Genomic DNA, 11997 nt, shown 5'->3' on the forward strand with positions numbered 1-11997 from the left:
CTGTTAATCGCGAGACACCCGGTAGAATCGCGATTTGTTATCGGGAAACGACTGTTGAACTCGAGCCAAGAATTCGAGCTGTCGCAACAAGGACGCGTCACGTGGCACTCGACATTGATCGGATTAACTTATTAGAGACCACTGTCTAAATATTTATACGAGAAAAACAAACGCGCGAGTGCCTCGCGCGCGACGGTCGAGGACACTGTCCTGGGGAACCAGAAACCGCGAGACTCTCTCGTGAATGTCGGCGATTATTTAGACGCTGATCTTTAATAGGGTCACCGCTTTCGATGGATGTGCTCGTGTTTTCGTGCTGCTTTCTGGCTCGTTCTCGTGGCTGCCGTTCTACCCTACGACGCAGAGACAAAGAGAGAAGCGTTGGGAAGCTACCAAAATGAATTTATACGTGTTTTGGTATTTGCACAACACAATGCAGTCTCTTCATCGTTGCTCGTTGTGCGAGTTGCATCGACAGTCTCGGTTGACTTTGCCCGGCAATCAGCGAACTGCGATTCTGAGCTCCTCGCTGATGCGTAATAAAGTCGCAGCTATTAAAACCGGCGGAGTTGCATCAGCGTTAACGCTAATCCTTGAAATGATATTTCTGAGTGATCCAAACTATCGATATTATTGGTACGTCATCCTCAGAAGTAAGATTCTAGAATCCTTTACCTTGGAAAATAAAATCGAGCCTCAACCGACGATGTCGATGCGACTGGCTGGTCATTAAGCTTCGCTTCCAAGCTCTCGACAGGGTAATTTCTTCCCTTCAGCTAGCGCGGTCGGACGATTCGCGACGTTTCCACTCTCATGTACCGTGAAATTCTCCTTACGTCCGTCTCGAAGAGAAGCTCGTGTCGGTGATCTCTGTCGTAGTCTCTCTGGCCAATTGGACTCCCATGCTACTTGTCGCGCCGTTTCCTACGCGTTTTCGCTGCTGGCCTTTTGCGTGCGCTCGCGTCGACGTTGGCAGGTTGGTCGATCGAGTGCCGATCTCGCTACGCATTCGGGTTCGGAGCCGCCGGGGGGTTGGGACGTGATGCGAATTCTTCGGCGCGTATCTGAAATTACAGTGAGAGAAAGAGAGAAAGAGAGAGAGAGAGAGAGAGAGAGATCTCGCTTATATCGCGAACACTTCTCCAACGGACTTGTCTGCTTGCCACTAACCCACTTAACGATGTGTCCACGCTTGCAGTTTGTGCCGGAGCCTTAATTCGAGCAAAGGTATTATTAAATCGATATTACAGCATCGATTCGACGTAGCTCGCATATAGGCGAACAGAGTAGAGAGAACGTTTTGCGACCGTATGACTTTTAAATTCACTTTCGTCTTAGATGAACCCGTGAGCCGCTCGATCGGCAGCTCGCAAGTCGATTTCGCCGACATCTCATATGAATGATGATGATGTGATTTAAATTCCACGCTACTCGACGGCATACAGTTCCGTTCGATTTCTGCGTGATACTTGTTGGGGTATTACCTCATATTATAAGTGTACAAATAAATAATCCAAAAATTTTTTTTAAACTGTTAAAAGGTAATTTTAAAATCAATCACTTTTTCCGCTTTTTTGCGATTAAGTAGTGTTGACGTATAGCTATTCAACGTATAGCTATTCAAAATGACAGTTTGGCAAGAACAAAACAAAACTTTAAAAAGTACTTAGTTTAATATTCAGCGTTACAAATGGTAATAGATAAGGTACATATCCGAATGAAATCCGACAAGGAAATATTGCTGTAAAAGCATGCCAATCGATTTATTAATGCAGGCTCTCAAAAGTGCGACGGTGATTCAGAGTAATTGCTCGCTGAGAATTCGGCACGCAAAAGAGCTTGCGTAGCAGTTGGGAGTAACGCAGCAAACCACTTCCAAACACCTACACGAGATGGGAAAGATCCAAAAAGAAGGAAAGTGGATTCCGTATAAACTCACTGATGCCAACAAAAATTAGCGAGTGGCAGTGTGTCTTTCTCTCTTCAGTAAGCAGCGTAAGAAGTCATATGGAAAATCGTTATGGACGATGAAAAATGGGTACTCTATGATAATTTAAAGCGCAGAAAATTATAAATTCTGGCGAACGATCAGCATTCGGCATAGCCCGAATATTTCGAAAAGAAGAGATTCTGCTCTGTATTTGGTGAGATACCAAAGGCGTGATTTATTATGAGCTGTTGGAACCGGTTATTGAACTGTTAAAACAGTTACTGCGTATTGCTACTGACACCAATTAATTCGTCTGAGTCAGAAATTGGAACGAAAACTCCCGTATATTGGCAAAGCGGAATGTCCTACGAAATTACTGCATAACAACGCCAGACCACACATTGTTTCTAAAACAAAAGACATCATAATGAATCTTGGCTGAGACGTCTTGCAGTATCCGGCATATTTACCAGACGTAGTTCCTTCCGACTACCATTTATTCTAGTCGATGCAACACGACTTGCTCAACAAGCACTTCCAATCGGTGGATGAGATCCAAAAATGACTTGACAACTTCATCCATGTTCAATGACACAGTATTTTTCCGAAAATGGAATTTACAAGCTGCTTGAAAGATGACTTAAAATTATAGAAAGCGAATACTTGATTTGAAAAATTTGTTTCATTTTTTCTCTTAAACAAACCTTGAATTTAGTCGAAAATTTTGGATTATTTGTTCGTACACTTAATATTTGCTTTTCGATGGACGATTTCGCAGCAGTCAATAGTCCTATTGCTTTGCACGGAAAGAAAACTTGGTTAAATAAGGTCCGGTGTATCAACCGAATGGTATGCTAATTAATAGTTAAATCATATGTCTGTCTTGCTTTATTTTGCGGGAAAGATAAAGGTAGACATATGATTTAACTATTAGTTAGCATATCACTCGGTTGATGCAACCAGGCCTTAACTAAATGTCTGTTGAAATGTGAACGAACCAGAATGTTGAAGTTTTAGAATTGTTACCAGAATTCTGTTCGAGTTAACATGATTTCTAGTTAACCAGCAGTCTTATTTAATTAACCGAAATTTTGTGAACAAAATTCTGATAACTTCAGCCGCGGAATTCTGTTTCGTTCATATTTCACCGGATACTTGGCCAATCCAACCATCTCTTCTTTCTGTCCCGGTGTGGCATTCCTCGCGTGTCCTTTAATCAGTAAAAGCTCGCAAAAAGTCTTGGCACATGTGGGTACGAGTTCGTTTAAAGTGGAAAATTTCCTTCCCACCGCGGGAAGCGTTGATCCCGAGACGAGATAGCTCCCTGAATTCCGTCATGTTCGTTGAGAAATCGACTAGAAGTCGCTTGCCGCCGATTGGAATCTCGGCGGAGGGATAACGAAGTAATTTCGAAGGATCATCCGCAGAAGGGAGATGATCTCCACGCGCGATATCTTCGAACACGCCAAATCGAGCCCGCGCAGCGAGTCGATCGAGCGCGGCTGCCGTATATACGTAACTCTCATCGAATTGAACTCATAAGTCTAGATCACTTCTCTCATCCCGGCATCTAGTTATCGACGTGCTGATTAACGAGTTATATAGGTAGCGTTGTCACTTAGGCATTCTCATGTACCATAGACGATCTGATAATTGTCTAAAGATATAACACATGTTTGCTCACATTTCTTTTAGTGTACGAGTAAGTATGTGCATACGTACGTTTCGTAGACTGGCGAATGATTATTCCGACGTTGACGTCGATCTCTGTAATGTGTATTTTATTTCTAGGTGGTGTTGCCCAACAAGTTGACACTAATCCGTCTCGCTCTCTTTATTTTTTGTTTCTCTCTCTCTGTTATTATCGTAATCTCTTCAGCTTTTTTTAGTATTTGTAGTTTTGTATACTGTGTCCCTGACTGAGAACGAGCATCGCACCGTGCAAACGGCGATGATAATGGGAGTGTTTTATACGCGATTACCAGGTATCACGTTGATTCTTTCTCGACACCGCTCCCTAAAAACGTCATAGTAGTTTCGCTACCAGCGAATTCAATTCGACACACGATATGTATATAAGCACGCGTGCCTCATGTGCACCTGTATCAAGATATATATACATATATATATATATATATATATATTTTTATATATATATATGTGTACGATTAAATTTTTATTTATGATTTACTCATGTATTGTGTGGTACACACAACTTTATATAACAGAGACAGATTCATATATATCGAGGTATACGAATTCATATGCAGGGTGTGCCGGCTTCGCAAACTCTTTTTTTCAATTAAGATCCAAGGTGATAGTTAACGCTTTTCTCTAATCAACTGCAACATCTTATCGTCAAGATTTCCGCGACTTATATCTGAGGTTGTTCTATTCTCGTCTGAAATGAAATCAAAGAATAATACGTAAAGTTGCGAGGCTAACGAAACGAGATTTTTGGACTAATCTGAAGGAGAGTTTGTTTAATGGAAAAGAAATAAACCAAATTTTTGCTCGTTTGCCGAAGAACTTAACTGGTGGGAGATATGATGAACCTCTCGTCTTTTTCACACGACACGATCGATCTCGGTTTCTTTGAAGAATATATGGAAGAAAAGTGAATCTGGAACACCCCTTGCATAATTGATTGACCGTAACAAGAGTAACCGTATAAAGAGTATATAACTAAGGAGATCTTATTACGAAATATACATGTATTTACTCCTACGTCGAGTTCGATATAGATGCTCGCAGATGTGTGTCAGATGCGCTCGTTATTAATTGCGAAGTAAAGAGCGTGCATCGGAGTCGCGCGTTTTTATCGATAAGCATTAAATAAGCCAAAAGAGCAAAAGAAAATGGGAGGAACGTCATTTTGCCTCGATATCGATATGTCAATGGAGAGAACGAATTACAAAAAAAAAAATATTGCCACGGGCGAAGTTTTTTGCGATGTAAATGGCAGGCATTACAGCGAAATTTGAATTCATAATTCCGTTAGCGAGATATGCCCGAGAATGATAAACTCGATTTTCCCTGTAGGCAGATGAAATTATTCGTCGAGCCGTTCGCGCGGATGAAACGCGCGCGCGAGACGAGACTTCGCAATAGCTGAAATGACATTCTAACGCGTTGGTCGAGTTCGCACTCGAAGAAACGGACTCGAGCGCATCTGCCGAGGATCAGCGAATCGGACTCGACGACGGATTTCGACCGCTCGCGAAGAAGAATCTTCTTGACCCAGTGACCAAGCGACGACACACCTTGTCTCTCACGAACATTGCCGTTGTCGTTCGAATTCTCGATGTATACTTGACACACCACAAACAATACACATTGCACACACTGTTGCTCTAATGATGAGATGATATATGGGTGGGCATGCATCGTCACGAGAAATCAAAATCTCGAAATTCAGAAACTGGGTCGATCTCCCGAAAAGTCGCAACGTCGGAATCCGAATCCGAATCGAAACAATATTGCACGTGGCAAAAAGCGGATTTGATTGATTCAATCAAATGTCTGGTGAGATACGAACGAATCAGATTTGCGTTTATCAGAATTCTGTTTAAGCTAACAAGATTCTGGATGACTGAACAAGATCTCTGGTTAGACGGAACTTGTAAATGTTTCAGTTGGACAACCGCAAGTTCTGGTTAACCAAAAGTCTCGTTTAATTTACGAGGATCTTGTTAACTCGAACAGAATTCTGGTTATTCCAATTAAAATTCTGATCCGTTCAAATTTCATCAGACACTTGGTCAATCCAATTAAATTCCCTTTTTTTCCCGTGGAGGTTGGCAGACCGGCTCGATATTCGGTACTGTAGCCTCTCTCAGGAAATTAAGTCCCACCTTTTGAATTTTGCTACTTTCGTTTCTTCGGAACACAGCATGTCCACCATGATATGTGCGGGGTTATCACGTGGCACTCACTCCTCCCCGACTCCTTCAGAGACAAAATCGAGGATGTATTCCCGATTTAGATAACGACCTTATCGACACACGTCCGGCCCTCTCACCTCATCGCACTGTTCCGAGATCATCCGCCACTCTCACTTCCTCTTGCTCCCAAAGTCGCCCGAACCGTACGATGTCGGCGTCCGACACTTACGGTCGTTTCTTTCACGAGGAGTGGCTTTCTGAATCGGATTTCTCTCGCCCTTATCTCGCTGCACGTCCGTGTGATAACGGCTGCAGCGGCACGGCGCATTATATTTTACGCTTCCGAATGCTGAACCAACACACCAGCAGCGGCGGTTGCACCGAAGAGATTCCACTATGTGCCGAGACCCGTGTTCGTTCTTTTCTCGTGAACCGTTTCTCGTCGTTCGTCTAAACGCGCTCCCCTTTTAACGGGCCTATCAATATTGCAACACAGAAACTATCGATCTGCTGAGTGTATTTAAAGCACGTGAGGGGCCATAACTACGATCGCCGTTGGCGGATATACCTTCAGCCATGATGTAAGATCCCGCGAGAATATCGTTTGATGTCGTTGGAATGTGGCAGGATATATGTGCCGTCGCGAATATCGTCGCGAGTGCCGAGTCGATTTGCGATCGGCTGGGTAGGGTCGCTTAGCTGAATGCGAGGGTGGCCGTAAACGCGAGTCGCGATGGAATGGCTTGCGTATTATAGCTAGCCAGTTGTACTGATCCGCGTAAAACCGGTATGAGCAATTTTGCTACATGGAAGGACGATACATGATACATTTATGCGTTCGTTCAAATTCGTACATAGAGAGAATTTTATAGTAAAAGATACTCTTGAACCTTTTAACCAATATAGATCAACACTCTGCAGTGACCACTTTTTCATTTTTTATATGTGTTATTTTAAGAAATCTGAAACTATTAAAAACTACCTAAAATTGACTTTAGGAATACGCTCTCTTAGTATGTATACAGTTCGTCATGAAACATTCTGTATTTTCTCGTGATTGCATCACGTTGACATGATGAGGAAAAGAAAGCTCTAATGAGACGCGCTCGGTTTTATCTGAAACTCAATCTTAACGTTTGCAAAACGATGCTTTTATCAGTTCAAGTTCACTGTAACGGATTAACGAATAAATTCTCATGAGACAGAAAGCCACGCGAGAGAGAAAGAGAAAGAAAATTATTATTACAGAGATAATCATTATTCTTATCGCTAATAATATCGTTATTTTTATGTCGCGACGTTTCTCGCGAAGATACTTTACGAAATGCAATCTCGCGTGCAACTGTAATTAATACGATAACGCGGCTCCCTTTGTCGCGGTGAAGAACAAGCAGGACTCGTCTCGACCACGGCTGAACGGTAATATCCGTCCAACTAGCGATCGTAGTCATCTACTTGAACATCCTTAGGCTTTCACTCGCTGGCCACTGCACTTTGCGCTCAAACGATATATGTACGAACTTACGGTTTTGTCCGCCGCCGGCTTCCTTTTTTTAGTCTCTCGGCTTCTTTTATACGCAGCTACAACATATACGCGCGACCAGCATACTATTTAAATGTGTATACATATATTAGATGAACCCCGCGAAAGAAAGAGAGAGAGAGAGAGAGAGAGAGAGAGAGAGAGAGAGAGATAGAGAGAGAGAAGGAGCGCACGAATCGACTAACTGGCTTGAGACCGCGCACAACACCATCGAACCTCCGTCCCGCATCGAAAGAAGGAACGTTTTGCACGGGCTTGCTTGATAACGACCTTGTCATCACACGTAACACACATACATGTACACGCACTTTGTTGTTGACACGATACCCTTTCGGGGCCGCACTGATGTTCGATACACCCGACCGATACGGTGGCGCCCTACGGGAACGAGCACCGTATCTGTCTGCATGTTGAAACGCGCGACAAACGTGACTTCTCCCCTCGCTGACTTCCTGGATTTTGCTTACGAGATTACGTTGTACATGAGGAAGGTACATTCGGGGGCGATTCGCGTCGAGCGGCAAGAATAGCGACACGAGTACACAGAGAGAAATGATCTAATGAAACATTGTCAAACGGATATTCCCGACCAAAGTCCGATCAATTTTCTATATATTCGATCAGGAGACATCCGACGAGAAATGTCGATTCCTAATTTTTTTATCGCTTTACCTGGTGAAATGTCATTAACAATCGGAAGTGATCCGACTAAATTTCACCGAATATTTTCATCGGATCTTGATCGGAATTATCCGTTTGATAATTGTTTTTGTCAAGTAAGTTCTCTCGGGATTGCCAATATGTGAGAGGCTATTTTCTTTTCGTGAAACCGGACGACCCGTCGTCGAACTTTCTCGTTGAATCGTCGACACGTCAGCGACGTGTGTGACATAGTAACGATTGGATAGACTCGCTTTTACTAACGTACCTCCGCTTGATTTTTCATTCACCTCTCGCGTCAGGCTGTACAATCTCTTTTCTCTCTTTTTTTTCTCAAGAGAGAAGTATACAAGCACGTGAAATCACATGTCCGAGTTTCCGGACCATATGCCATTCCGGGAGCTCTCATCGTGCTCGCCTCCGAATGTACAGCTCCTCCCACTTACTTACTGTATAAATTTGCGAAGCAAGCTCCCTTGTTATTTACTTTTACGTTGAGTAACCTCATGATTTCGCTGAGTCCTCGAAGCGACGAATTGATTTCGCATTGTAGCGATTGCACTGGCGTGAGAATAGACAGAGATAGCAAGGGTTGGGCGGGGGAGGGTGGGTGGGCAGGGGAGGGGACGGGGATGGCCAAGAGAAGGGTTTCGCAACGGACTGGTGGTGACTTCTCTCTTCTGGGGTGCAAGAAAGAGAGAAAGGTGGGTGGGACACGAGGGGCTCGGGCAAGGGAGCGGGGTTTTGAAGGGACATACAGAGATGTTTTATACACGGAACGGAAACTTGGTTCGTGTAACTGATTTTCTGTCGTCTGGGGACCAGACGAGGACTCGGCTGTAGGAGTAGGAAGATTCCCGTGTACGAGACTTCTGATGGATATATTCATAATCAATTGTCTCGAGTGAGTCTTAACTAAGCGGCCGGATATTTTCGGTCGAGATATATCATTCCGAGTTTAGCGTCTGTTCCCCATGCTGTTACACAAACTGAGATTTTTTTTCCCGTGTACGCTGGCCGAACAATGCAATGAAACTTGTGTGAGTCGAGCGACGTCGGGCAGACTGCGTTTGAACGACGAGACAGTTCCTCGGTGTGAAGCGAAGCTGCTGAGTCGGCGTCTCTCTTGGCGTAGAGAATGCAATCGTTTCGCCCCGTCGATTTACACTCGGGTCGCCGAGGTCGACATGTCCTCTCGGTTTCGACAGAGGTTCGATTAATTACAAAGAGCTATTCGTACGTTCGTTCGTTCGTTCGTTCGTTCGTTCGTTCGTTTATTATCAGCATCGTGGTTGGAGAGCCGTTTCGCTTTCTCTCGGCGAACTCTCACCCCATGAATTCTGCTTTCCCGATTTCTCCTGGTTGCGCGAGGAAGATTCCTCTCGGCATCCTCGATCTGGCGGGCCCGATCATCAGTTGTGCTTCTCTTCATCCGAAACGCGCATAGAAGCGCGACTCCCGTGTGTGTACTCGCTACTAATCAGTGCTTCGTGATATTTCCGTAACATCATCGTGCTGGAAGTTAATCTTGACGACGGCAATGCTGTCCTTCTCGGAGCTCACTGATCTTGAGAGGTGCTTTCAGCAGTTTCGAGAGATCGTTCATATTTTACGACTCGTGTAAAATAAAGGTCGCAAACGAGATGTTCGAGGTAATTGGTCGTGTAAGATGAAACCTGCACGTAAAGGAGTCGTCGTCGTAAAGGTGTTAACAACCAGAGAGTACGATCGAAGAGGGTTGCTTTACGCGTGTCGCCAGTTATCGCTTGCTTGACTGTAAATATCGCAATATGCGCCACGAAATTGTACATTATCAGGTATATTTATGTATATTCGCTTTCTTTTTTATCGTTATACAAAGCCTTTTAATCGTCTCTATTGGCTTCGTTATTATAATGCATTCCCGCAGCGGGAGCTTTCATCTTTTTACCGCAAATTGCCGATAATTGTATCGCTTGCGAAGTATTCGAGCCGGCGATTGTTGTTTTGATCGTGTTTACGATTGTTGTACATACGTGTCGTCTTGACAGTCCAGTGTTTCCTGGTTTGTGCGCTGGCAATGCTTTCCTCGACTAAACTCGTCGCGGCGGCGTCGTGATCTTACGGAGCGGTTCGCGTAGGCAACGTCTCGATCTCGATGAGAAATCACGCTCGAGTTATTCCGTTTTCTAGCGATTGTTGGATCGTCGGATTTATCATTCGTCGTAACGATTTCGTACCTTCGCGTATCTCGCTCGTAGAGGCTAGAGAGAAAATACCAGGCGAGTCACTCGTTATCCTTCACTTCTCTGTCTCATGATACGATTCAGGAATCGAGCTATCACGGTTACGTAGATAGATTCAGGATATTCGGATATGAATCGGCAAAGACTCGATAAAGACGGACAAAGAGAGAAAGAGATGAAGAGAGGGAAGGTTGTTTTGTAAGCGTAACACGTAGAGCAGGTAGCTCGCGACAGACTCCATTTGACCGGTTGACTCGTCGCTTCTTCCAGGTGATAGCTGTGATATCAATACTCTTTATTGTGCTTTCGACGATCGCACTAACTCTCAACACCATTCCTAGTATGCAAGTGAATGATGAGAAGGGGAACTTAGACAATCCGCAGCTCGCTATGGTGGAGGCCGTGTGCATCACGTGGTTCACCCTCGAGTACATGCTTAGGTTCAGTGCCTCGCCGGACAAGTGGAAGTTCTTCAAGGGCGGTCTTAACGTGATCGATCTGTTGGCGATACTGCCGTACTTCGTATCTCTGTTCCTGGTCGAGACGAACAAGAACGCGACCGACCAGTTCCAGGACGTGCGCAGGGTAGTGCAGATCTTTCGTATAATGCGGATCCTGAGGATCCTGAAGCTGGCCCGCCACTCGACCGGGCTGCAGAGCCTCGGCTTCACCCTACGTAACTCGTACAAGGAGCTGGGCCTGCTGATGCTCTTCCTGGCGATGGGTGTCCTCATATTCTCGAGCCTCGCCTACTTCGCCGAGAAGGAGGAGCCCGGGACCAAATTCATAAGCATTCCAGAGACCTTCTGGTGGGCGGGCATCACTATGACCACCGTCGGATACGGCGACATCTACCCCACGACCCCGCTCGGCAAGGTGATCGGCAGTGTGTGTTGTATATGTGGTGTCCTGGTAATCGCGTTGCCCATTCCCATTATCGTCAACAACTTCGCCGAATTCTACAAGAATCAGATGAGACGAGAGAAGGCTCTCAAGAGGCGGGAGGCCCTCGAGAGGGCCAAGCGGGAGGGCAGCATCGTGTCCTTTCATCACATCAACCTGAGGGACGCCTTCGCCAAGAGCATGGATCTCATCGACGTCATCGTCGACACCGGTAAGCGACGGACCACGCGCAGGGATACGCTCTGTGTCATACGGCAGATACCATCATCGAACTCCCGGGCTGACCCCCGATGGATCACGGTCCTTTCTCTTGTCTGCCGTTTCTTTCTCTCTTTATTTGCGTTTTCCCGAATTGTCAGTCGCGATATCGCGGCGCGAAAAGACCGGACTTAAAGCTTCTGCGAGCGCGTTACTCCGCTCGAATCGTAGTGATCGCTCGGAGCAAAGTCGAGCCGAGTCAGTATTCACGAGGCATGCTTCAGCGCGGCACAAAGATGTCACCCGAGCAAACCACGAGAGTTAGACTCGTCTCGTTCGTGCCCCGAAGCAATTCTCGTTCAATAGTCGAGAGAGAGAGAGAGAGAGAGAGAGAGAGAGAGAGAGAGAGAGAGAGACAAAGGGAGAGAGAGCGAGAGAAAAAAAGAGAGAAATTATAATATATTAATAAACATTAAATATTTTATAACATTTTTTAGTTATACAATTTTAATTAAGTGTAAAATGCATAGAAATTATGAATAACAATGTAACAGATTAGAATCATTTCTCATACGCGGATCATTGGGAATACATTTTGTAAACAATTTCGAGAGAGAGAGAGAGAGAGAGAGAGAGAGAGAGAGAGAGAGAGAG

The 11997-nt window shown here is 44.9% G+C and overlaps 1 protein-coding gene across 6 annotated transcripts in view; it reads left to right on the top strand.

Moving 5' to 3' along the window:
* LOC116846997 (potassium voltage-gated channel protein Shab) overlaps positions 1–11997 on the top strand; it is a 47550-nt gene that overhangs the window by 1862 nt on the left and 33691 nt on the right. For all 6 annotated transcript variants that reach the window (XR_004378635.1, XR_004378634.1, XR_004378637.1 and 3 more), the window contains exon 2: positions 10513–11356. Coding sequence is in view for 3 of the 6 variants with exons in the window: in XM_032821530.1 (XP_032677421.1) it covers positions 10513–11356 (844 nt within the window). In the remaining 3 variants the exon portion in view is untranslated. The remainder of the gene's footprint in view (positions 1–10512; positions 11357–11997) is intronic.

This window comes from Odontomachus brunneus, unplaced genomic scaffold (assembly GCF_010583005.1).
Source record: "Odontomachus brunneus isolate Ranch 3 - 2012 unplaced genomic scaffold, Obru_v1 Obru_scaffold_004, whole genome shotgun sequence".
Taxonomy (NCBI): Eukaryota; Metazoa; Arthropoda; class Insecta; order Hymenoptera; family Formicidae; genus Odontomachus; species Odontomachus brunneus.